The 24,163-nt window shown below is 61.0% G+C and overlaps 2 protein-coding genes across 2 annotated transcripts; both read right to left on the bottom strand.

Moving 5' to 3' along the window:
• Nucleotides 1-224: 224 nt before the first annotated feature.
• Nucleotides 225-9,249, bottom strand: ANGPT4 (angiopoietin 4). The gene is made up of 9 exons (XM_059480730.1): nucleotides 8,819-9,249; nucleotides 4,243-4,398; nucleotides 3,710-3,831; nucleotides 3,181-3,413; nucleotides 2,600-2,715; nucleotides 2,067-2,168; nucleotides 1,823-1,989; nucleotides 887-1,017; nucleotides 225-800 (listed from the first exon to the last, which is right to left on the bottom strand). Exons 1-9 carry the CDS (start codon nucleotides 9,116-9,118, stop codon nucleotides 640-642), a joined length of 1,488 nt encoding a protein of 495 aa, XP_059336713.1. The 5' UTR covers nucleotides 9,119-9,249; the 3' UTR covers nucleotides 225-639.
• A 2,231-nt stretch (nucleotides 9,250-11,480) lies between these two features.
• On the bottom strand, nucleotides 11,481-18,477 carry RSPO4 (R-spondin 4). The gene is made up of 5 exons (XM_059480964.1): nucleotides 18,368-18,477; nucleotides 15,286-15,474; nucleotides 14,895-15,038; nucleotides 14,625-14,810; nucleotides 11,481-11,740 (listed from the first exon to the last, which is right to left on the bottom strand). Exons 1-5 carry the CDS (start codon nucleotides 18,444-18,446, stop codon nucleotides 11,667-11,669), a joined length of 672 nt encoding a protein of 223 aa, XP_059336947.1. The 5' UTR covers nucleotides 18,447-18,477; the 3' UTR covers nucleotides 11,481-11,666.
• Nucleotides 18,478-24,163: the final 5,686 nt, after the last annotated feature.

The following is a 24,163-nucleotide window of genomic DNA, read 5'->3' as shown; positions in this document are numbered from 1 at the left end:
AGCTCCATCCTGTGAGGAGCAGTGCCTGTCCTGCCATACATGGGGACAGTGGCTCGGGCCATGCTTGGAAGGGGACAGCCTGTGGCCCTCTGCATGCCTGTGTCTGGATGAAAGGGGAAGGAGGAACCACCAGCCCCCATGCTCATCAGGATTCCTGTCCCATCCAGCTCCTCTAATCCTGCAGGAAAGTGGGATGGTGGGGGATTTACAATATCCAAAACCAGTGAAAAGGCAAAGCCCCCATCATGTCCGGGGTCCCTTTGAATGCACATGGTCCCAGGGGTTCTCAGAGCCCCTTCACTGGGGAGGGTCTTGGAGCCCTGTCCCCAAGATCAAACCCTGAGGCCCAGCAGAAATTCATGGAGAGAAGCTGAGGTGAGATCAGGGGGTTTCCATGTGCTGGAGCCCATTTTGGCTGGTCTGGCCTTGTCCCACTCCTGCAGCTCCTGCAGCTCCAGCTCCAGCTCCTTCACCCCTGCCCATGGCTCCTCCAGCATGGCCATGGTGACACTGCAGACTTCTGAAAAATGGGATAAACAAGAGTAAAAAATAAACTCATGGCAAAGGTTCCCTGCAGCAGCTGGGACATCTCAGCCCCAACCATCCCTTGTCTGTCAGTGTGGCACTGCCGTGGGCACGTCAGAAGCTGGAGGGTCGGATCATCATGCGGGTGCCCTTCAGGGAGTAGCTGGGCCCCTGGAAGTGGTGCCAGCGGATGCCGTTCAGCTTGCGGATGTTGTTCCGGGCTGGGTAGTAGATGCCATTCAGGTTGGAGAGGCCACAGGCATCAAACCACCATCCTGTGGGAAGAGACAAGGGCAGGGAGGTGGCACTGCAGGCTGGCACCCACGGGTGCTGCACGGGGGTGTCCCCCTGCTCCACTCACCTCCCGAGAGCATCTGGGCACACTTGCACAGGCAGTTGTCGTTGTCGGCATCACGGGTGCTGAACTGGGTGCCCTGCAGTGCCAGGCCACTCTGCTGCCCAGCTGTGCCACTGTAGTCCTGCAGTGACAGCCTGTGCCCATGGGACACAGCCACTGTCACTGCCGGCTGCCAGGGGGTCACAGAGCCCAGCACTGCTCAGGGGCTGCCATGAGCTGGACACAGCACAGAGGGATGGGCAGAAATCCTGCAGTGCCAGCCTGGCCTCCTGTCCTTGGCCCCCGAGACTGGGGTTGTGGAATGCTGGGGCAGAGAGGGCCCCCCAAGTCTCCTCCAGTCCTCTTGCTGGGGGTCAGCTCGATGCATGCATGGCATGGATGGTGCATGGCATGGATGGTGCAGGGCATGTCTGGGGGCTGCTTCCACCTCCAGCCCAGCAGTGAAGGCCCCCAGCTGCTTTCCACCCTCCTGCCCATGGCCAGGAGCACATGGTCATGGCAAGATAAGCATTAGGAGCACAGCATCTCTTTGTGGACATGGACAGCCTGGGGATGCCCAAGACCCCGGGAATGCCTGGTGGCCGCAGCTTTGTCACCTCCCTCAGTGCAAGTGCCCAAGTTGCTCCCACTGGGATGGCAAATCCCACAGCCTTGATGCAATTTTGTACATTAAAAATCTACTTCTCAGAAGCCCAGGGAGAGATGAAATTGTCACAGCAGTGTGCCTGGCACCTGGCACCATAACTACACCAGGACAACCCAGTGAAGCCCCAGGTGATCCTGCACTTCCCACACCCAGCCCTGCCCCCTGGGCACTGCTGCCCGCAGGGCTTGGGGACAGTCAGGGATGGGGAGTGCTGGGTGGCCGTTCCCACAGGGTTTGGGGACAGTCAGAGATGGGCAGTGCTGGGTGGCTGTTCCACAGTGCCTCTCCCCTACCTGTAGAACTGCCGCTCGCTGCCCAGCTGGAATTTCCCGTAGTGGGCATACACCTGGCCGCCCTCCCAGTCCTGCAGCTCCACCCGCAGGGCGTAGGGCACCCGGCTGGTCAGCAGGTGCACGGCCTCATTCCCCAGCCAGTACTCCCCCGACGCGTCCCCAAAGCCCTGTGGAGCAGCGGGGCGGGTGAGTTCAGGGTGCCTGGGGCCCCCAGGGTGTCCCCAATCCCCAGTTAGACACACACCTGCTTGTACTCCCTCCAGCTCCTCTGGAAGCTGAGGCTGCCATTGGCACGGAGCTGGATGATGGTCCAGCCCCCTCGATCCGTGTCCATGTCACAGAATGCCTGCAAGGGAGAGAGGGACAGCTGGGGGTGGCTTGGAGTGGGGTCCAGGTGCATCCCTGACAGGCTGGGCAGCTCAGTGTGGGTGCTCTGTGGGTGCTAGAGCTGCCTGAGGGGTTGACGAGGGCGTGCTGTGCCCAGTGCCTGCTGAGGGGTCTCTCCTCCCTCCATGGCCGTGGGCAGGGGCTGGGGTCTGGTGCTTATAAAACTGCCTAAAATCAGTTTTCTGCCCTCATTTGGAAGGCTGTGCCAGCCCTGCTTTCATCCTGTGGGTGCTGCCTTCACCCCTGTGCAGCCCCCAAGGCTGGAAGGGGATGGGGTGGGGAAACTGCCCCAGGATGTGCCAAGCAACAGAGGGATTGGGGTGGGGCTGGTGTGCTGGGTGGGCAACACTCCAGGGTGCAGCAAGGGAGACCTCTCTGGGCTGTGCTCACCTTTTTGGGCTCGCTGAGGTTGGCAATGTGCAGGGTGTAGATGCCACTGGCATGGATGCCCGCCCGGTGCACCTCGGCACAGTCCTGGAATTGCTGCTCCTGCCCAGGTGACGTGGCTGTGACAGGGGGGACAGTGAGAAGGCAGAAACCGTGATGGCCCTGCAGCCCTGACTGATTTTGCTGCTCTTCCCTTTCCCTTTGTGCTCACGGATTATTTTTTTATCTTCTGTGCCATCTCCTGAGGGCTGAGCAAGGCAGCTGTGCCAGCCTCATCCCTGGGGGTTTGCCATGGCTGGGAATGGCATCAGGCTATGGACCCAGCCCCTGGGGCTCCAAGCTACTCCTTGGTTGAGACGAGTGGATCATTTTCTAGCGGAAGGTGCTCCTGCCCACGGCAGGGTGTTGGAATGAGATGAGCTTTAAGATCCCTTCCAAACCCAAACCATTCTACCACTGAGTGATTCTGTGATTTTGAGGTGAAGTCACTCAAGCTGAGCAGACCACAGGGGGCACCCTGGCTCGCTGCTGCGAGGACACGGAACTTTCCCAGTGCCCCCGCTGTGCCCGCACACCCCGCTCACCTCTGCCCTGCGACACGAGGCGCACCAGGCTCTGGACGGACTGGAGGAGCTGGAGCTGCTGCCGCTGGAGCAGGCTGGTGTTGGCACTGGCAGCCAGCAGCGTCTTTTCCATCTCCTCGATAGCGCCGCTCTGCCGGCTCAGCAGCCGCTGCAGCTTCTCCTTCTCCGAGTGGGCCCCCGCCAGCTCCGCCTGCTGCTTGGTTTCCATCTCCAGCACCCGCCCCTCCAGGATGCTGGGAGTGGGATGCAGCGGTGATGGGGTGGCAGAGCGGTCCCAGGGTGTCTGCAGGGACCCACTGCTGTCCCCATCCCCTGCTGCACCCCCTGAATTGCACCCTCACTTCTGGGACGTGCCCAGCCGGGGGAACCCAAAGCCCGGTGGCCGTGCTGGGGCTGTGCAACCCCCCAGCGACCACAGCCAGCACCTGGAGGGGTTCAAGCCCCTCAAAGTGCAGTGTGAGGTGGGAGAGACCAGCCTCCCTGTGGGGTCCAGGGGCTGTGGGGGTCCCTGAGCCGCCCCAGCCCCTACTTGTTTCTGTTCTGCAGCTTGTGGATCTCATTGGTCTGCAGCAGCAGCTGCTTCTCCAGCTTGGTGGTGGACAGGAAATTCTCCTGGAGCTGCATCTCGATGCGCCACGTCTGATTCAGCACCTGCCTCGGGAGCAGAGGGGACCCTTGGCAGCGGCACCAGGGCCACACCACACCCGAGGTGTCACCAGGCTGGCCAGTCTCGGCCACACAGCCCTGCGCCACACCAGTGGTGCATTAAACCCTGGTCACCTCAGGGCATCGCTTTTATCTGCAGACAAACCGTGCTACCCACCACGTCTCAGGGTGGCAGGGAAATGGGGGCACACGTGCTGTACCTCTCAGGGTGGTGGGACATGGGGACACACGAGCTGTACCTCTCAAAGTGGCAGGGACATGGGGACACACAAACCATACCTCTCAGGGTGGTGGGACATAGGGACACACATGCTGTACCTCTCAGGGTGGTGGGACATAGGGACACACATGCTGTACCTCTCAGGGTGGCAGGACATGGTGACACCCCAGCCGTACCTGTGCCTCCACGTCGGTGAGCTTGCGGCTCTGCTCGGCGCTGCGGTTCAGGAGGGAGCTGCCCATCTCCAGCATGGCCGCCGTCTGGTTCTGCACGGCCGCCTGCTGCAGCTCGGCCACCTCCGGCTTCACGCTGCTCTGGATGTAGCTCTCCAGCTGTGCAGGGAAGGGAGGGTGCAGGGGTCATTTGGGCACCTCTTTGGGTTCTGTCTCAGCGTCCCAGCTGAGCCTGGCACCGCTGGGCACAGCCCTCAGGCACAGCCCTGTGTCTCCGCAAGGCTTGACCCACCTCGGGGCCCTTGGAACCTTATCAGAGGACAGAGGGAGCTGAGCTGCTGCAGGGGAGGCTCCTCAGGCACCGGCTGCCAAGATTCCTGGGCTGTGGTACCAGCTGGAGCCTGGCATGGGCTTCTGTGTGCCCAGGTGTGCTGGCGAGCGGGGGCTGATGCCCAGCCAGGGTTGCCTGTGCCAAGCAGCCGGGCAGGGAGTGGCTGGCACTGCCATCAGCACCAGCTGCCAGCCCCAACCACTGGGATACAGAGGGTGAGGGGACACGGTCAGCCAGGGAAGGTCAGTGTCCGGCACCCCGTGCTGCCCCACGGCGTGTGAGTGCTCGGGGCTGGGAAGAAGCTGCGGCTGCGAACACGGCTCGGACACAGCTGAGATGACGCTTCCGCTTTCCCAGCCCGCGGGGGAGCCGCCTTTCCCAAAGGCTTTGCTATTTCTGGCAGCCCCGCCATGAGGTTCCCATTGAGCCCCTCCCCAGGGCGATGGCCTCGCTGGGGGCACGGTCCCTCGGCGGGGCCGCGGGCAGCGGAAGGGGCCGCCCACGCTGGGAAAGCAGCCCCGGAGAGCAGGGGGGACCGGGGCTGCCCCGCTCCCTGCATCCCGCAGATCCTGCTCCCTGCCTGAGCTCCCCGTGGTGCAGGCAGAGCCCCTCATCCCCCTGCATCTTGTGGGGTTGTGGAGCAGAATCAGCAGGGTTGAGATGCTGCTCTATCCCCCTGCATCTTGTGGGGTTGTGGAGCAGAATGAGCAGAATCAGCAGTGTTGGGATGCTGCTCTATCCCCCTGCATCTTGTGGGGTTGAGGAGCAGAATCAGCAGGGCTGGGATGCTGCTCTCTGGGCAGTGTGGAAAGCAGGCAGGGTGCTGGGATGTTCTGCAGCATGGTGGGAATGCAGTGCTGCTGGGATGTTTGGCATGGTGGCAGGCAGGCAGCAGTTCTGGGATGTTTGGCACCATGGAACACCATGGCAGGCAGCAGTGCTGGGATGTTTGGCACCATGGAATACCAGGCAGGCAGGCAGTGCTGGGATGTTTGGCACCATGGAATACCAGGCAGGCAGGCAGTGCTGGGATGTTTGGCACCATGGAATACCAGGCAGGCAGGCAGTGCTGGGATGTTTGGCACCATGGAATACCAGGCAGGCAGTGCTGGGATGTTTGGCACCATGGAACACCTTGGCAGGCAGGCAGCAGTTCTGGGATGTTTGGCACCATGGAATACCAGGCAAGCAGGCAGCAGTGTTGGGATACTCAGCGTGGGAGTGGGGCCGGCAGTGGGCCAGGGCACAGGGCTCTGCACTTGTCTGGCATGATGAAATCTCACTGCTCCCTCCTCCTCCTCCGCACCAGGCAGTGGCAAAACCATCACCCCACGCTGAGCATCCATGTGGGGCAGAAGGGTCTTGGGGCAGGAAGGTCCCAGGGCTGACCATCCCAGCCCTGCCTGCACCCGTTTCCCTGGGGATTTTCCCTCGCAGGAACGTGCTCTCAGGGAGGAAGCAGGGAAAGGTCGGGAAGCCGCGTCTGGAAAACATTTCCCCGAGCTGAGGGATTGCTGGAGAGTTTCCCTTTAACCACGTCGTTAATCTTGTTGCTTCACAGGGCTTGGGGAGGCCTTTTCTCCCTCCCAATCTTGCTTTTTTTTTTTTTTTTTTTTTAAATAAACATATCTGTGAGCTGAGGGCAGAACATACCCAGAGAAAAGGTCAAGCTGGCATGGGGAAGCTGAGAGCCCTGGAGATGGAGCCCTGGATCCTGGCCCCAGCAGCTCCCTGGGAGCTGGAGTGGGGCACAGTGTCTCCAGGCATGTCTGGCATAGGGGACACAAGTGGGGCAGGCTCTGAGCCAAGGACAGGGAATCTGGGAACCCCCCTCCTTCATCTCATGGGTGCTGCTGTGAGCTGGGCTCTCCTGGCCTCAGACTCATTTCTGCACCATAAGGGCAGAGCTGCTGTGGGAAAAGCTGTGGTGCTGTTTTGGCCACCCCAGGAGGAAACTCAGCCACTCTCTGTGCCCATGCTGGGATCCCACTGCCCACAGCTGGATCATCCTGTGCTGCCTTCTTGCAGCCACATCCCTCCCCTGTGCCCCAGTTCCTATCCTGCCCTGGCATTTCTAAATATTTCACAAGCACCAGCTCAGGAATCCTTGAGTCACAGGTGGGTGGAAAACCCTTCACCTGCTCCCCACACTGCTGCGCACATCCCAGGGTGAGCAGCACCAGCCCCTCAGGCACTTTAGAGCTGCCAAAATGCCCCCGCCCTACTGGAGACCCCATCCCACCCCGAGTCCCCCCCTAGACCCAGCGGCACCATCAAGTGTTTGTGTTTGAACTAAAATTAATTCCTCCTGAGACACAAGTGTCCTTGTGTGCTGGGTCCTGGCCATGTCCCCACCACGGGGTGCGTAGTGGGGAGGGTGGGCCAGCCCCAGGGTCATGGATGGGGCTCCTGAGGGAGGCCCAGGAGATGCCTGAGGGGACCTGGAGAACCTCTTGGGTACCAGGAGATCTCCCAATTTCTCAGCACCCTGCAGGGCTCCCCATGCCAGGGCAGAGCAGGCAGGGATGCAACGTTGTTTACGAGCTGTCCCTGAACCCAGTGCCTCTTTTGAGCCCTCGTTTGTTTGTTCAGGACTGGAGTCTGACCAAAACAAGCGTTCTTGGGCAGCTCTGCTGAAATTTGGGAAGCTAAGGAACAACAGCAAAAAACAGAGCTGCAAACTGCCTCTAAAAGGAGAGAGCCATGCTGTGGGATGGGATGGGATGGGATGGGATGGGATGGGATGGGATGGGATGGGATGGGATGGGATGGGATGGGATGGGATGGATAGAACAGGATGGGGACGGGGAAGGAATGGGGTACTGGCTGCCCAGTGCTCCACTGCTCTGTGCTCCTTGGGGCTGTGGTGAGGGGCATTGCTGCCCACAGCTGTCCAGATGTGCAGTCCCACTTTGCCTGTGGCTGTCTGCTCTGGACAGGGCCATGTGCAGCTGTGGTGGGACCCTGATCCCCTGCCTTGCTTGGCCATAGAAAAACTGCCTTCATCCTGAGAGGGCACAAGGACACCAGAGCACAGGGACCCCAGGGCACAGGGACCCCAGGGCACAAGGACCCCAGGGCTCGTGTGCACCCAGCAGACCCAGCAGGTTCCACAGTGACAGAGATTTGGTGCCACCAGCCAGGTTGTCACTGGCCCTGCTGACCCCTCTGCAGCACTCTGGGCTGGCTTCCAGCAGAGCCACGGTTCAGCGTTTTCCCAGCTCTTGAGGAATTTGTTCTCTAGGATGGCTGAGGGGACAAGGGAGAACGTCCTGCACGTCCCCACTGCCTGCACTGTCCCGCACAGCCAGGGTGGCTCCCCAAGCAGTGTGGCTGGCACAGGCCATCCCCGGGACCCCCACTCAGTGTGTTGGCCCCATCCTGATCCCTGAGTGCTGCATGGGGACATCACCCAGGAAATGGGACTGCAGAGTCACACAGGTCCCATCGCAGCCTGGTGGCACAGCACAGGACAGGCATGTGGCTCTGCTGGGTCAGTGACAGCTGGGGACAAGCTGCTTCCCCTCTTATCAGTGCAGGTACCCAGTGTTCCTGGCACGGGCTGTGGGGCTCAGGGCCCCCGGGGATGTGTCCCTTGGGATGAGCTATTCCTGGGTCTGACGCAGGCAGCCACACTCAGCTGGGGGGGGCTCCAGGAAGGAAATGCTGCTTCCTGCCTCGGGCATTGGGGACGGGGTGAGCCAGTGGGGGCTGGGGGTGGCAACCCTGTGGGTACACAGCCCCTCTGGGGTGGCACCCCACTGCTCCCACACAAAGTCTCACCAAGTGCTGGGAGCTTCTGCAAAGCCTGTAGGAGGGAAAACGATGAAGCTGGAGAGATTTTGGTGGCCCCTGCGCTTGGGACCCTCTCCCTACCACTGGCCAAAGCCCTTCCCAGTCTGCTCGCCCAGAACGTGGAATGCTGATCCCTGAGGGATGCTTGGCACAGCTAACCCAGCCAGGACCATGAGGAGCCCTAAGGCAAGGATGGACAGGGAATACAGCCTCAATGGGGGGGAGTGCTCTGGGCGAGTGACCTGCAGCACCTGCAGAACCCACAGCAAGCATCCCCTCCGTGCTGCTCCAGCTGCACACCTGCCGAGAAAAGCTGACCTGGATGCTCAGGTGGGCACAGGCCCCAGTGCCCAAGCTGTGCCCCAGGGATGCTGCACGAGCGGGCGCTGCACCCACATCGCTGCCCACACCGCCCCTCTGCTTGTCCCCCCGCACCCCCATCCTGCCCCGTACCTTCAGCAGCCACTGGGTGCTGTTCTCCAGGATCCTCTCCAGGTGCCGCAGGCGCTGCGCAGCCCCGGCGGTGCCGGCGGGCGAGTCGCGCTGGAGCAGCCCGCTGGCGGCCCCGGGGGCGGCGGGGCACGGCGGGGGCTCGGCCTCGGGCAGCACGAAGGTGTAGCTGCAGTGGCCGTGCTGCACGCGGTGGTAGCGCCGGCGGCCGCCGCCCTCCAGAGCCCGGCGCTGCGCTCCGGCAGCGCACAGAGCCGTGGTGGCACAGGTCAGCGCCACCAGGCCGAGGCTGAGCGCCCGCATGGCCCTCACGGGGGTCCCCCCGGGGCCGGGTGACACGGCCGGGGATGCTCGCTCCGTGCCGGGTGGGTCAGTGGGCGCTGGCCGCCGCCTCCGACCGCGGCGATTTCGGCATTTCCTCCCTCTGAGCCAGCGCTGGCCGCCCCGGCCTTTTATCGCCAGCCCTCGCAGGGGGAGAGGGGAGGGAAAAAAAAAAAAAAAAAAAAAAAAAAAAAAAAAAAAAAGAAAAACAAAGGAAAAAATCTGTTTAAAAACAATACTTCTATCTTTTTTCTTTCCTCTGGGTCCACTGCGGGGAGATCAAGTTTCACACGTGATCTATAAATGTCTCTCTCACACACACACACATATACACACACACTCAGTCGCGCACGCAGCCCCGTCCCTCCCCCGGGCGTTCTCTGCACAACTCATCGCACGTCCCGGGGTGGGTGGATGGATGGATGGATGGATGGATGGATGGATGGATGGATGGATGGACAGCGCCAGGGCAGCACCGAGCGCTCCCAGCCCCGGCCCTGCACTCCGCGAGTGCCCCCGATCACCAACCCCGGCACCCCATCCCAGGCTCCTTCCCGAGCCCCGGCTATTTATAATGCCAGCGGGAGCCAGGCCTGCATTTCGCTGCTCTGGCCGTGGGATGGGCCCGTGGGGAGCAGGAGGAGGGAGGGCTGTCCGAGGCAGGGCTTGGCAGGACACAGACACAGCCAGACTGTGCACGGGGCTCGGCGTGCCCGATCCCGGCTGGGTCTGTCGGAGGCTGATGACCCCAACCACAACTGGGGGCCACCACCTCTGGCAACCCAGGGACTGGGAGGGGATCTAGGCTGTGTCCCCAGGAGGAGACAATCCCGGTGGTGGGAACAGGCTGCCAAGGGGATGTCCAAGCATCTTAGCAGAAGGGGATTTTCTCCAATACCCAGAAAAAAAAACCCTGGTGTTTCCCAATCCTGTGGAATGGCAGTCCCAGTGTCACACTTGCCGCTTCCCCCACAGCTGGCTCAGTCAATGTGCAATGCTCATTAAAAACTTGAACTAAAATTTTTCCCCAGTACCCCAGTGCTGGGGGGCCAGGGCAGGGTGTCCCCCCACAGCGACCCGAGCTGCAGAGCTGTGGAATACGGGATTGCATCGTGGCCATCATAGCCAGCATCCCAAGCCCCCGGGGGCAGCAACTCGTGGGAACGGGGAAAACAGGGACGCAGGAGAGATGCCGGGGGTTTAATCCATTTATTGTCATGAAGCGATCGGAGGCGATGCTCCAGCAGCTTTGTGCCGGCCCTGGGGCTGGCTCGGTGCTGACACCCAGCGCTCCCGTGCTGAAGGGTCTGAGCAGCCCCCGCAGCCCCGACACCCCCGGCCAGCCCCGGCCTCCCCCCGCTCCCACTCTGGGCGGGGACGGGGAGTTCGCACCCCGGCAATCCCCAATGGCAGAGCTGCCTGCGGCTGGACAGCGACTGGAGCACTCACACGGTACATATCCCGACAGAGCCCTCTGTGCCTGGGACACACACAGCGTGACAGGGACGGATAGACTGGGCTCAGCACCCCACGGTCACGCCCTGGTGATGGCTGGGAGGGGGCTCAGCACCCCACGGTGATGGCTGGGAGGGGGCTCAGCACCCCACGGTCACGCCCTGCTGATGGCTGGGAGGGATTTGCAGCGCTGCTTCCAGCACATCCCAGTCTGGGGTCACAGGATGCAGCAGCATCCCCTGCCTGGGCTTGCACTCACACTGTGCCTCTCCCTGTCTGAATACAGACACGGTCCCCCCAAATTTCTGTGCCCACATCCAGCTGGGAGAGAAGCTCTTTGAGCCTCTCTGTGAGCCTGAGGATGGCAGGATTTGGCCCTTGAGGGTGCTGAGTGCTGGGATGGCATGGCCCCAAGAAGAGTTGTCAGTCTAGAGGTCCAGCTGCCCTCGGAGTCCCAGGAGAGCAGGATTTGTCCCTTGGTTGTGCCAGTGGGGACACTGAGCACCAGGCTGGGCTGCTGTGAGCAATGGCACAATCCCCAGTGGGGCCCCAACCCAGGAGTGCTGCTGCTTCCCATGCCTGTGGCCGAGGATGGGGGACACTATCCAGCACCTGGAGCAGCTCAGTGCTGCACTGTGCCCCCTAGCCCTCCCATAAAATCAGGGCCCCGTGGAGCCAGGGCATCTCCCAGCCCTGGGGAACACTATCCAGCCAGGCATCAGCTTCATTAGCAGGGTCCAACCCCAGTCTCACCCCATCCCACCTGTCTGGAGGAAGGGATGGAGCAGGCTAGGGCAGAGGGAAGACCAGAGGAATAAAGGAGCCACCCCCTCCCCAAGCCCTAGGGCTTTGCTTTGGACATTGCAAATTAGATTTTCTGAAAAGGAAATGTTTTACAGGCCATAAATTGTCTCGAAAGAAAAGGGGGATGGGGGGGGGGGCAGAGAAAATTGTGCAATTTTTTTTCCTTTTTTTTTCTGTGGATGGAAAACCAGGGGTGATGTGGCTGGAGCACCGTGGCAGGAGTTGGCTGGGAGCTCCTGCCATGGTGCCCCAGCTCCCGCGCTGGTGCCCGCTAGGTGCCCGTGTGCCTCTCTGTCTTCGGCTTCTTCTGTCGCTTTTTGCCTTTATTTTTGGGTTCGGTTTTCTCTGTAACAGAAAAAGGAGAAGAAAAGGAGCACTCACTTGTTGGCCAGGCAACATGACCTGACCTGAACCTCATCCATGGGATGCTGATCCCATATCCTCCCTCAAGGTGTTAGTGCTGGACCCAGGTTCTGATTTTGGGGACCCCAGAGCCCCCTCCCAGGCATGAAACAGCAGTGTGGGTCTGTGTGTGCTGATGGCATGGGCACAGGGACACTGGCGTGTTGTCCCCACATCTGCCATGGCTGGACTCTCACTCCTGGTACCCCCAAATCCCCAGGAATGGGGTGGGGCAGCTCAGCCCAAGTGGAAGCTGCCTGGAGAAAGCCCAGCTCCTCCCTGAGCAAGGACTGTGGGTGCTGGAGGGGGGCAGTGGCTGCACCCACACCCCACAGCCATGGCACAGCCGTGCCCAGCTCTGCCCTGATGGGGAGCCTGCCCTCCACCACGGGACCCAGTCACCCCTGGGGGGATTTGGGCATGCTGGGGAGCAAGGTGGCTTTGGGGTGCATCCTTGCACAGCTGCTAATTCTCTCTCCCTGTGGATGCCCTCCATGTGTGGATGGTCCCCATCCCAGTGGCACAACCAGGTGGAGCCTGGCTGCATCCCAGGTCAACCCTGTGTCAGCTTTCCAGGGTCAGGCTGTTGTGGCACAAACCTTTGCTCACCCCAAGAAGCTGCCACACACCCTCCAGCTGGCTGAGACACCAAAAAACCAGGGATTCAGGATAAAACCTGCTGTGCCATGGGCTCCATGGATCAGAATGGTTGCCCAAAAAACTGGGCAGCTTTGTGGGTCCTTGCCCCCTGCTCCCACTCCAGCTCAGTGTTGTGAAGGGCACAAGGGACCACGACTGCCCCTGGTGCTGCGTGTGCCAGCCCTGTTGTCCCCATCCCTTCTGAGGGCTCCAGTTCTTGTCCTGGCTGGCTCTGAAGCCCTGTTTCTCAGCTCTGATCTCCAGACAGCTGCCACCCACAAAGGAGAGGGCACGGCACGCACGCCAAGCGTCTGGAGAGCGGGACAGACACCCAAGGCAGATTTACAGCAGCGCAAGGGGTTTGTGCCACGGCCAAGCGTGGCGGCTTTTCCCTTCCAGCCGCCTGGATGGCTCAGAAGTGGTGGCACAAATCTCTCATCACACGGTCGGGTTCGGCCGCCTGCCCTGGCTCGGCCGGGCTGGGGGTGCCTCAGATGCATCAAGTGAACTCCTCGTCCTCCTCCAGCATCTGGATCCCATAACCCAGCACTTGGCCAGGCGGGCAGGAGCCTGGGAGCGAGGGCAGAGACACGCTCTGCCGTGGCAGGGACTGCAAACAGCCTGCCCAGGAGAGGGGGGACATGGAGGGGCTGCTCCCTCCTGACGGGGTTGCCTGGGGGGCACTCATGGGATTCCTTCTGCTGGGCAGGGGACAGGCCTGTCTCTGAAGCTGATCCCAGACAGCAGCCTCAACAGTAGAGTCCTGCCAGTTCCTGGCCCACCACTGTAGCCCCACGGCTTCCAGCTTGCAGGAGCACAGGCAGAGGCAGAAGGCCAAGCATTTTTCTGAGGTGCCAGTGCCTTCCCAGTAACTTCACAAGACGAGGTGTCCCTGAAAGACAGGCACAGCACTTCCTGCCAGTGAGATGCACTCTTTGCCAGGCAGGGCAGGGCGCAGGCATGGTGCTCCAGGACACAGTGCTCTGGAGCAGCCTGTCCTCCCACACTAAATTTCTTGCATCAAATTGTCACCAGCTCTGTGGGTCTGGAGCTGCCACACACCAGCAGGGAGGAGAACATCCTTAAAATCAAAGCCACCTGGCACCCCAAAGACGTGAGCTGAGACCTGGGTGGGGAAGGGAATCAGCTCCTCTGCACTGTCAGCAGGAAAATATTACTTATGATTGATGCTGCTGGGATGAAACCTCTCTCCTGGCTCCGTGGCCCTCGCCCAGCACGCACATCCTCTGCTGCTGCCCCCCTTCTTGATCCTTTTTCTCTCCCCCCCCAGTGCTGTCCTCCCTGATCCCTGCCACGCTGGCGGTGCCGGCCAGCTCATCCCAGGGCTCAGCGATCCCGCAGCTCAGAACCGCAACCCCGGCTGGCTCAGATCTGCTGCCAGGCACTTCACTTCGGTATCTCATGCATCCCCTTTCTGCCAGTTATTAAGTGGAGATTTATTAGGGTAGCTCCAGTCCAGGCGCCTGCATCCAAAAATGACATCAGCCCCGTCCTGGTTCCCAGCGCCAGCCCTGCACCCGTGCACGCACCGCCCGGACAGACCCTGCAGCCCGTCTGGTGTGGGAAAGGTGGGGGGATCCCGGAGCCAGAGAGCCCCCAGCCTGGCAATGAGGTGGGGGAAGTGCAGGAGCATGAGTGAACATCTGGCCAGATGAGCCATGGAGGGGCACTGTGCCCTGGGGTGTCTCCCAAATCTTTGGCCATCAGAAATCCCCTGGGTGATGCCCTCCTGCTCCACGAGCGTTCCAGTTTTTAGGGAGCTCAGAGGTTTTTGCAGGAACCTCCCCTGTGTGTCTCAGCCCTCCTTACCCACAGCTGCAGTACAGAAAGCCTCCCTTCACGTCGTGGCAGGATGGGAGCTGGAGCTTGGCAGCCTCATCCCGCCACGGCGGTTCGTGCCAGTGCCCAGCCCAGCCCAGTCCAGCATGGAAGGGGACAATGGCTCGTCCCAGGCAGTCCCGGGGACTGCCAGGTGGGAGCAGCCAGCCCTAGGGCTGCTCAGCACATGTGCCTGAGATGACGGCTTTACCCAGAGTTTCAGAATGCTTGGGAGATGACAGCATGGTTCGCCGGCCACGGCCAGACCCCTGCTGCCACCGTCCTCCTGCAGCGCCCTCACTTTGGAGGGACGCGGAGCTGTCCCCAGCCCCGGCGGCACGGTGCTCACCTCCGGGGCAGTGCTTCTTCATGCGGCACCTCCTGGTCTCCAGCAGCGCGGGGCAGGCGGTCCCCTCCTCCCGGGCAGCCTCGGGCACCTCCCGCACCCGCGTCTCCACTCCCCACTTGCAGCCGCAGGTGCGGCTCTCGTGGGTGCAGGCGCTCCATTCGCTCCACGGGCCCGGCTCGCACGTCTCTGCAGGGATAGGCACGGCAGGGATGGATCGGTGACCCCTCGGAGCCCGGCACATCCCCGGGCACGGCGGGCAAGGCTGCTTACCTTGGCACTCGCGGGTGCCGGGCTGTGCCGCGGTGCCGGGGGGACACTGCCGGAAGCACTGGCCCTTGTACAGGTAAAACTTGTCCTTGCACTTCATGCAGAAGTCTCTGCTGAAGCAGCTCTCGCAGCTGGGCGACCTGCACTCTGCCGGGAGGGACGGCGGTCAGCGGGACCGCCCGGGGCACCCCGGCACCCACCGGGTACCCCAAACCTGCGGGCTCCGGGCTGCGGCTCTGGGCGAGGGAAAAGGGGACGAACCCCCCAACCCGGACTCCCTGGATCCAGCGGCACCAGAAATGCCGTGGGAAATGAAGCCACTGCCCTTCCCGCGGCACTGGGACCCGCAGGGTGCCGAGGGGAGCAGGGCAACCCCCGCTGGATCGGGACGTACTTGTGCATCTGTTGACCTCCAGACCCCGCACACCGAAGTAGCCCGGGGGACAGGTGTGGACGCACATCCCGTACTGGCGGATGCCGTCCCTCCAGATGAGCAGGAAGAGGCGGTGGTGGCAGGTGATGCAGCCATTGTCCTCAGAGCACAGGACGCAGCCCGTGCAGTTCTCCAGCAGGCCAGCACTCGCTGCGGGGACAAACGGAGGAGAGGGGCTGTGACACAGGCGCTGAGGGGGGCCCCAGCCCCGTGGCCTCTCTCTGACACACCAGGGGGACAGCGCTGTCCTGTCTCCCTGCAAATGCCACCCCACCTCTCTCTGCTCCTCAGATCCCCACCTCTGTCCACACTGCAGCCAAGGGACACACGGAGCCATCGCTCCCAGCTGGGTCAGCACTGATGGCCTCCAGCACTCCAAGATCCAGACTGAGGGTTTGCCCGTGCCCAGCACTGCCCATGGGTGACAGCCTGAGCCACACCCCAAGCCAGCCATGCCCGTCCCGTGGGAAGTGGAACAACCCCCGGGTCAGCGGGTAGAAACATGATCTGACCTGGATTAATCAGTTGATGCCTCTTGAGTGTCAGAGGACAAAGGGCATTTTGGATGCGCTCAAGAGGAGCTGAGAAAAGAATCTGTCTGTTTGCTCAAGAGGCTCTGCTGCCTCCCCGGCTGCCTGTGCTGCACTCCCAGGCTGTGGGAGGGTGACTGACCCCAGCGTGGGTGACCTCTGTTCCCAGGGACAAGGACAGGGTGCCAACATCCACCAGGCCTCAGAGACACCACCAACTGCTCCTGCTCTCTTTTTCTGACAGAAAAGCCACAAAAGGGAGCACTGAACTCCTGCATGCAGGCATCCAACACCTTCACCATGCCCCTCTGCTGGGAGCTGTTTGGCTCTGGCACTACAGCCTGACAGTGCCAGAAGCCCTGGTACAGCATTCTTGGGACCTGGGCTCTACAGAACCACAGAACCACAGAATGGTTTGGGTTGGAAGAGACCTTCATGACCATCTCAAGCCCCCTGCCATGGGCAGGGACCCCTTCCACTACACAAGGTTGCTACAAGCCCGAGCCACCTGCCGGGTGCTGCCCAGCACAGACAGAGACAGCCCTGGGAGCACTGCCTGGCACTGGTCCCTCTGACCCCAGAAGCTGCACCAGAAGGGTCCCTCAGCTGTGGGGCTGGGGCAGAGGTGCTGGGAGGCCGGGGGGATGCTGGCAGAGGATTCTGTCAGACGATCATGGTGGGCAATGCCTCACAGCCCCGTGTGCTGGTCCCTGGCACGAGCCAGTCCACGGTGCTGTGGTGCCATCAGCTGTCCCCAAGCTGGCTCATGCCAGTCCCTTCTCTGGGACACCCTGTCTGGATGGCAGCACTGCCAGGAGCCCTCATTAGAGCTGCATCTGCTGGGAGCACTAATGAAGCACCTTGGATCCATTAAGTTGTTATGGTCTCCGTTACATATTTACCAAACGCTGACAACATTTGTGTTCCTGGCTGCAGCTGGAGTGGCTTCCCTGGAGACCCGTGGATTTACGAGCCTCTTTCCCTTCCCTAATTCTTTTTGATATTTAGTGGATTTTGCTGCCCTCCTTCCACCTCCAGCCAGGCCAAAGAAGGTGGGGAGCCCTGGATGGGCTCCGGGGTCTCCTTCCTTTCACTGGCTTTGGAAATAATCCCATGGTATGGAGCTGGGAGAAGTGGGCGATCCTCCTCCACTCCACAGTGCTGCTGGCATGGCACACACGTCTCTGCCACCAAGGGTGACACTGGGAGCCAGCACAGAGAACACCAGGATGTGGCTCACTCCAAAACCATGGGCTTGGGGATTTGGAACAAGAGGGGTTCATCTCCTCCTGTGCCGAGGTGATGGCAGAGGGCAGGGCTGATCTGGGATGGGCACTGGGCATGGGGCACAGTGGGTACCTGAGTTTGCTGGGCATAGGTGTGACATCCCCCATCTCTGCCCGCCCTGTGCCCAGTCCTGCTGGGAACCACGAGTCCCTGGGGCACTGGACTGCCCAGACCAGAGCTCCCAGTGGCAGTAGGGAGGCTGTGGGGTGTTCCAGCATCTTTCGTGGCTCCTGGACCCTGTGCTGGCTTTTCTGTGCAGGTTATCCCAGGGTATATAACATGTCTGGGGTGTGAAGCCACATCCAGACCCCAGGCTGCCAAGACCTGAGGCCTTTGGAGCATTGTGCTACCCAGCATCAAGCAGTGGTAGCTGGAGCCCCTCGTGGTGCTTGGCTGTTTCCCATCAGGGGTGTTTTGGCCCCCAGCCTGGCCACCCACATCATCACCCACACCTACTGCCTCCGCATGCCTTTAACATGGAACAACTTCAAGGGAAGCTCTCCAGGCTCCAGCCCTGAAAGCCCTGGTCCTGGCAGGTCCTGCCCCTACCCTGGCACATGTTGGCCCCAAAACCAAGGCATTCCTGGCACAGAGCTGAGAACCAGCCCTGGACCCACTGCACACAGCCAGCTGGCACTGCCTGGCACTGCCCGGTGAGGGGACATGAGCCAGTGCCCAATGGAGGGGGCACATGCCTTGCACAGCCCCAGCACACCCTGCCCTTGCCCAGGCACTGAGCAGGGGCTCAGCTGGTGCCTCTTCCTGGGGAAAGGATGGGGCAGGGGACAGGGGACAGGCAGTGCCTGCCGTGCCTCTGAGCATCCCTCCAGGGGGTTTTACTCCTAAGGCACTTAGTGTGCCATGCAGAGAAATGAATTATCAGGAAATCAGCCCATTTTGCGCTATCCCCACTGTGTCTGGCTCTGCTGGGGTTTGCAGAGCTGGTCCCAGTGCCAGCCAGTGTCCCTTGTCCCCAAAGGCAGGGCTGGCACCGGGCAGGCAGGGCTATGGGGCTGCGCTCTGCATCTTCCTGCCCTGCCAAGCCAGCGCCGTGCCACGCACCCAGGGGGGAGCACAGACGTCCCCAAAGGGCTCAAGGTGAGGGGTTGGGGGCAGGCTGGTGGCTGGCACCTCCAGCCCTGGTTCACAGCTCCTTCCTGGCAGGACAGGCAGCCCTGTGTCCCAAAGCCACCCCGCAGGAGCCGAGCGCGCTGCGCACACCGTACCTTGCTTCTTCCACCGGTTCTGCGTGAGCATTTCCATGGAGCTGATGAATAACAGCAACATGAATATTATCCACTGCATCTGGGCAGGAGTGGTGTCGGACAGGGGAGGAATCAAATCATCCAAGCGGCTGGAGGGCTCGGCTCCTGCCAGAGCCGGTGAGGGTGCTGGGAGGGCGAGGAGCGGCTCCGGGCTCACACCATCCCAACCCGAGCTTCGGACACACAGCCACACTCCAGGGCAGCTTCAGCCGGCGACAGTGGGACAGGCTGGGGCTGTCAGGCCCGGGGAGTGCTCATGGTGACGGGGAAGTGCTGGCTGCTCCAGGGAGCTCTGCCTTTATAGTGAGTGTCAGCCCCCTCTCCTCACCCTCCCTTTCAAAATAATAATAATCCTAAAAAAAAAAAAAAAAAAAGTAAAAAATCCCCCAGCAGCAACAAAGCGACTGGCAAACGCCCTGGCTGGATCCCCCCGGAGCGCTCCAGCCACCACCTCGGCTGGGAACCGTCCCGCCGTCCCGCCGCGGTCCGACTGTCCCGCTGCCATCCCAGCGCCGGGGTCACAGCGGAGCCCCCTGCGATTTTGGGGGGGTGGAGCCACGAGGGTGACGCTGCCTGTGCCGGCCCCCCCTGCTCAGCCCCCCCAGCTCATCCCCCCAGCTCAGCTCCCCCCGGATCAGCCCCCCAACTCATCCCCCAGCTCAGTCCCTGCGGCTTAGCATCCCGCTCCGAGCCCCCCAGTTCAGCCCCCCAGCTCATCCCCATGGCTCAGCCCCCCAACCAGCCCCCTGGCTCAGCCCCCCCGGCTCAGTCCCCCGGATCAGCCCTCCAACTCATCCCCCCAGCTCAGCCCCCCGGCTCGCCCCCCCAACTCATCCCCCCAACTCATCCCCCCAACTCATCCCCCCAACTCATCCCCCCAACTCATCCCCCCAGTTCAGCCCCCCGGCTCAGTCCCCGCTCCGAGCCCCCGCAGGGCTGAGGGGCCAGTGCCACCCCCGGGCAGGGCTGAGCCCCCCGGTCCCCGGGAGCCCTGGTGGGTCTCTGGCAGCTCCGGCGGCGGCCGCGGCTCTGCCCCGGCTGTGCCCAGGATCGCAGCTGACTCTGATTTTCCGAGCGCTTCTTAACTCACCTCCCTCCGAGCTGCGGGAGCGAAGCTGAGCCGAGCCGAGCTGTGCCAAGCTGTTCCAAGCCAAGACGGGCTCACTGCTCTGTTTTGGGCTCCCATGTGGCTGTCCACACCCCTTGTTGCAGGCTGTGCTCCCCAAAACTCACCCTAGGGGCTGTGCTTGAAGTGGGGTGCAGGACAGGAGGGGGACACCTCACTGGCCAGGTACCCAGGTGACCCTACAAGCACAGGTCCCCATCGTGGGAGCCCCACATACTCGTCCCATCATCCCAACCCTGTGCCAGGAGCTGCACCCTGGAACAGCCTGGGGACCTCCCAGCCAGGGCTCCAAGGCCACCGGCCACCAGTGACAGCCCCAGCAACAGCACATTCACTCCTGTCATCACCACGTGCAAACCAGCACATGGTGCCCCTCTCCTGCCCCCAGAGGGGGCACAGAGAGACTTTCTGGGCACACAGGATCCCCCTGAGGACCCTGGGGCAGATCATCATCCACCTGCTCATCCCACACGCCAGAGAGCTGCAGGGCTTCTTTCCACCGGGGATGCTCTGGGTCTGCATTGCCTGGGATGCTCTGGGTCTGCACTGCCTGGGCTGGGGGTGCTGAGAGCCACCAAACTCATTGCACCAGAGGGAACCACCCATGGGGCTGCAGAGGATGTGTCCATCTGTGTCCTGGGGTGTCCAGCCATGCCTGGGACAGTACACTGGGGTTAATCTTCTCTCTACCCTCTTATTTCTCCCTCCTGTTTCCCTTCTTTCCCCCAGCCCCACTGAACCTCCCTCCCATCCAGCACTGCTGCATTTCATTCCTGAAGGGTTAATGATCAGACAACAAAGGAGCCATTTCAGACCCCTTTGGCCTCAGTGTAGGAAACCAGGAGTAATAACTGAGGAAACCAGGAGGAATAATGGTTGGGATCACTTCAGGTGTTTTTTTTTTTTCTAATTATGAAATAAATTGAAAAATTACACGTAAAATGCATAAATTGCAGCATCTGGCTCAGACGAAATTTCCATAAACAACCAAACCTGCAGCATGGCATCACCATCAGGAGTTTGCAAGGGCTGGGGCCCATGTGGACATGGGGATGGTGCTGCCATCCCAGCACAGAAGAACAGGGACATGGCAATGGCACCGGGGATATCTGAGTGTGTCCAAACCCTGGCTGCAGGCAGCTGCATCGGTGTGGATGGCAGTGACTGGGATGTGACGTGGATGCCACAGGGCAACGAGCTTCCACAAGGAGCTTCCACAAGCCCTGTTGGGTGCCAGCACAGCTGCCCTGGAGCCCATAGGGAATTTCCTTGTGCAGACCTGGAAGGCAAACACTGGGCAAGGGCCAGGGAAGCACCTCATTGCAGGTCACGCTCTCTGGCTGCTGGCACAGGTGAGCGGATGTGGCACAAGCCGTGCCAGGGTGACCTGTCACAGGAGGACGCACTAATTAGGCATCTCTTGTTAGTGCTGGATCCTGGGGGCACCACGTGGCCATTGCTCAGCTCATCCCCAGCTGTTTGGGGTCAGGGAGGATTTGCCAAGGGTGGCAGTCCCCATGCCCCTGCTGCTGTGTGCCAGGCATCCCTGAGAGAGCAGAGAAACCCACACGTTTCCTTTAATTTGTCTATTTATGACAAATCCTGCCGTCGGTGGGAGGAGAGGTGGTGTCTGCTGTTTAACCGGGCACCTGGCAGCCCTAGGGGTTGTGCTGGGAGGGGTTTGGGGGCTGCGGGAGGGGCAAGCCCAGCCGATGGTGCCGGGGCTGACTCGGGGATGATGCCGGGGAGAAGCGAGGCTGAGCCGCGGGTGCCGCCGGCAGCTCCCGGCTCCTCACGCAGCCCCGCTCCGCGCCAGCACGAAGGGAATGAAATGTTCCTCCTCCGTCTTCCAAAGCAGAAGGGAGAAAGTGTCCAGAAAGATAATTTGGAAAGCTTGTTTGACACTTGAGCACACTTTCATCTTCGGAAAAATCTTGGTGACCTTCCAAAGCTGCACCGCCTGCTTCCCGGCACGGCAGGCGCCCCAGGGCACACGCCCATGGCACCATCCCAGGGGCTGCTTTCGGGATGCTCTGGGTCTGGAGGGGACAGCGTGGTCCCCCCGGGCCCACAGGTCAGCAGGGATGCAGTCACAGGGGTGGTGGCACAGGGATGCAGGTGCTGGGATGCAGGCAAAGGGATGCAGGTGCAGGGATGCTCCTAGGAAAGGTAATAAAGTGAAAATAAAACGTCTGGAGCTGGCTAGGAAGGGGCAGGGGGATGGAGGGAGCCCCTGGGTGAGGGCGGGGTTTTCTCCACAGGTGCCATGAGCCCTCAGCAGCCACGAGGGATCTTCCCCAGTGCATCCCAGGCGATGAATGTGGGTTTGATCAGGGGAGAGTTTGAGCGGATGGTAGTGGATAAGGAAGAAAAATACTTGGCATTCCTCTCCCATCATAACAAGCCCAGATGCTTGGACGGTGGCAGCCCACTTCCCACAGGAATGGAAAGTCACAGCTGCTCTCGCGCCAGTTCGGCAGAGGCCCTTTCCCTGCGCTGAAGAAAAGCCAGCTCCACCTCACGCTGCACCACAGCCCTCGCTGGCACCCCGTGACACTGCTCCCTCCATCAGCCGGGTGCCTGGGGGTGGCACTGCCCATGACCCCGCTCCAGGAGAGCTTGGAGCAGGGAAATGTGGTGGGAAAGGCCAAGTATGGATTTGCTGCTGCTGTGGCTGGTGCTCCTTGCCACATGCCAACACGTTGGGAATACCTGGACTAGCACAGCCCTGCTGATGCCGTGGGAAGCATTAATAGGAAGCAGCTCCTGTCTGGTCAGAGCTGGTGGGAGCAATTCCAGCCTCCTGGCAGCCCAACTCACCACCTCCCATGCCAGCACAGAGCCAGTGAGGTCCCTCAGTGCTGGGGTGCCATCAGCTCTCCCAGATGAGAAGGAGGGCATAAAGGTGGCTGATTTTAGTGCTGACATTGCCAAGTGCAGCCCACAGCATGCTCATGGCACATTTGCTCTTCCCTCCTCCTCCTCCTCTTCCTCCTTTTCCTTCTCCTTTTCCTCCTTCTCCTGCTCCTCCTTCAGCCATTCCTGGATTTGTGCCACCCGCCATTCCTGCTGTTCTCAGGGAATGTGGCATCCCAAGAGGCTCAAGATTTGCCATAAATCACATCCTTCATCCCAGAGCGAGCTCTGGAGCTCCATCTCTCTTCTTGGCTCCTCTGGTTTGCTCCAGTCCTGGATGCCAGCGTGGCTGCACAGCCTTCAAGTGCTCCAGCTGCCAAAACAGGAGCAAAGCCCAAAGAGGGAATTGGCATCGAGTGGCACGGAAGGCCAAGGGGCAGTGAGAGTAGGAGAGAGAGCCGGGAGGAAAGGGAAGACGAGCAGTGAGATGGGAGGGAAGGGCTTGGTGTGGAAACCGAATTCCTGGTCCATGTCAGCAGAGCAGATTTCCAGTGTTTATTTTATCTCTTTACTTGAGCCCCTTTGAGGCAGAATATATTAAATGGCCTGACTTTATATAATGGAAATAATTGAAACAATACTCCTGCTTCCAGCCGCAACGTGCCGTGATTTCAGCCAAGAGTGGCCAGCCTGCTCGAGGTGGTGGGGACAGCCGCCGCCGCCGCCGGCAGCGCTTGTTCGCTGGTTATTGTTGACACATGTCAGCGTCGCCTTCCAATTTCCGTCCAGCTGTCAGAGCGGGGAGAACGCCCGCGGCTGGCGCGGGGCGGGCTCGGCGCCGGCAGCACCGACGGGCGCGGGGAAGGACAGCGTCCCCGCGTTGGGATCTCCGCTCCATGGGGCTGGTGGTTATCCCAAATGGAGGCAGTGTTGGGGCAGCGGTCTCAGGTAGCCAGGTGAGGATTGTGGAACGTGGAGAAGCTTGGGAGGATGGAGGGTGTTGACCTGTTGAACTGGGATCTTCAATTCGCTGGAGGAGGCGAAAGGAGGAGGTGAATGTGAAGGCTGGGGGTTGTTGAAGGTTTTATCCAACTCCGCCCCAGCAGTGGGTGATGTTGGGGCAGCAAAAGGCCCCCAGGATCACTGTGGGAAAGCACTTGCAGCAAGCACCATCCTTGAAGCCAGCATCAATCTCCATCCCACGTGAGCCACTGAAACTCTGTCACTGAAAATCTGTCACTGAAAATCCGTCATCGCTCCTTGAGTGGAGCTGAAGGGATGAAATGAGCAAACATGGTGGTGAGAGTCACCAACACTGAGCCAATAAACCAATTCCCATTTGTGGGCACTGCAGGGTTCCAGGGAAAAGCTGGCAGGAGGTGATAGTGAGAGCAACAGCAGGCAAGGTCTTCGAGGAACTGCAACATGGTGTGAAAAGTGCTCCAGAATCTCCTCTCGCCATTGCAGCCACTCTGGCTGTGCACAGTGGGGCTCAGGGAAGGTTTCTCCAAAGAAAGGCAGGAGATGGGGCTTGCAGTGTAGGACAGGGAGCCTGGGGTTTGGGGCAGCTGGACTGCAGATTCCTTTGCTGCAGGGAGCTGGAATTCCCCAGATGGGTTGGGTGCTGCTACTGTGCTCAACAGGACCCTCAGCCTGGGCAAAGCCTGCTCTCCCAGCAAAGCCAAAGCATCAGTGACCATGGAGCATCCTCCTCTGGGCCAGATGTGCCTCTGCCTTCTCTGCAATGAAAATCATGTGTTTGTTACTGGAAGGGA

Source organism: Ammospiza nelsoni, chromosome 12 (assembly GCF_027579445.1).
Source record: "Ammospiza nelsoni isolate bAmmNel1 chromosome 12, bAmmNel1.pri, whole genome shotgun sequence".
Taxonomy (NCBI): domain Eukaryota; kingdom Metazoa; phylum Chordata; class Aves; order Passeriformes; family Passerellidae; genus Ammospiza; species Ammospiza nelsoni.
Note: the sequence above shows the minus strand (reverse complement) of the source record. Positions and strands in the feature narration are given on the sequence as shown.

What these genes read in the sequence shown, in the direction of transcription:
- ANGPT4 (XM_059480730.1), bottom strand. Translation starts at nt 9,118, where the DNA reads ATGCGGGCGCTCAGCCTCGGCCTGGTGGCGCTGACCTGTGCCACCACG. An exon ending in AGCGAGCGGCAGTTCTACAG is followed by an intron (nt 1,018 to 1,822) that starts GTAGGGGAGAGG and finishes CCATGGGCACAG; the next exon opens with GCTGTCACTGCAGGACTACA. An exon ending in TGCCCAGATGCTCTCGGGAG is followed by an intron (nt 801 to 886) that starts GTGAGTGGAGCA and finishes CTCTTCCCACAG; the next exon opens with GATGGTGGTTTGATGCCTGT.
- RSPO4 (XM_059480964.1), bottom strand. Translation starts at nt 18,446, where the DNA reads ATGCAGTGGATAATATTCATGTTGCTGTTATTCATCAGCTCCATGGAA. An exon ending in GGAGGTCAACAGATGCACAA is followed by an intron (nt 15,039 to 15,285) that starts GTACGTCCCGAT and finishes CCCTCCCGGCAG; the next exon opens with AGTGCAGGTCGCCCAGCTGC. An exon ending in GAAGAAGCACTGCCCCGGAG is followed by an intron (nt 11,741 to 14,624) that starts GTGAGCACCGTG and finishes TTTCTGTTACAG; the next exon opens with AGAAAACCGAACCCAAAAAT.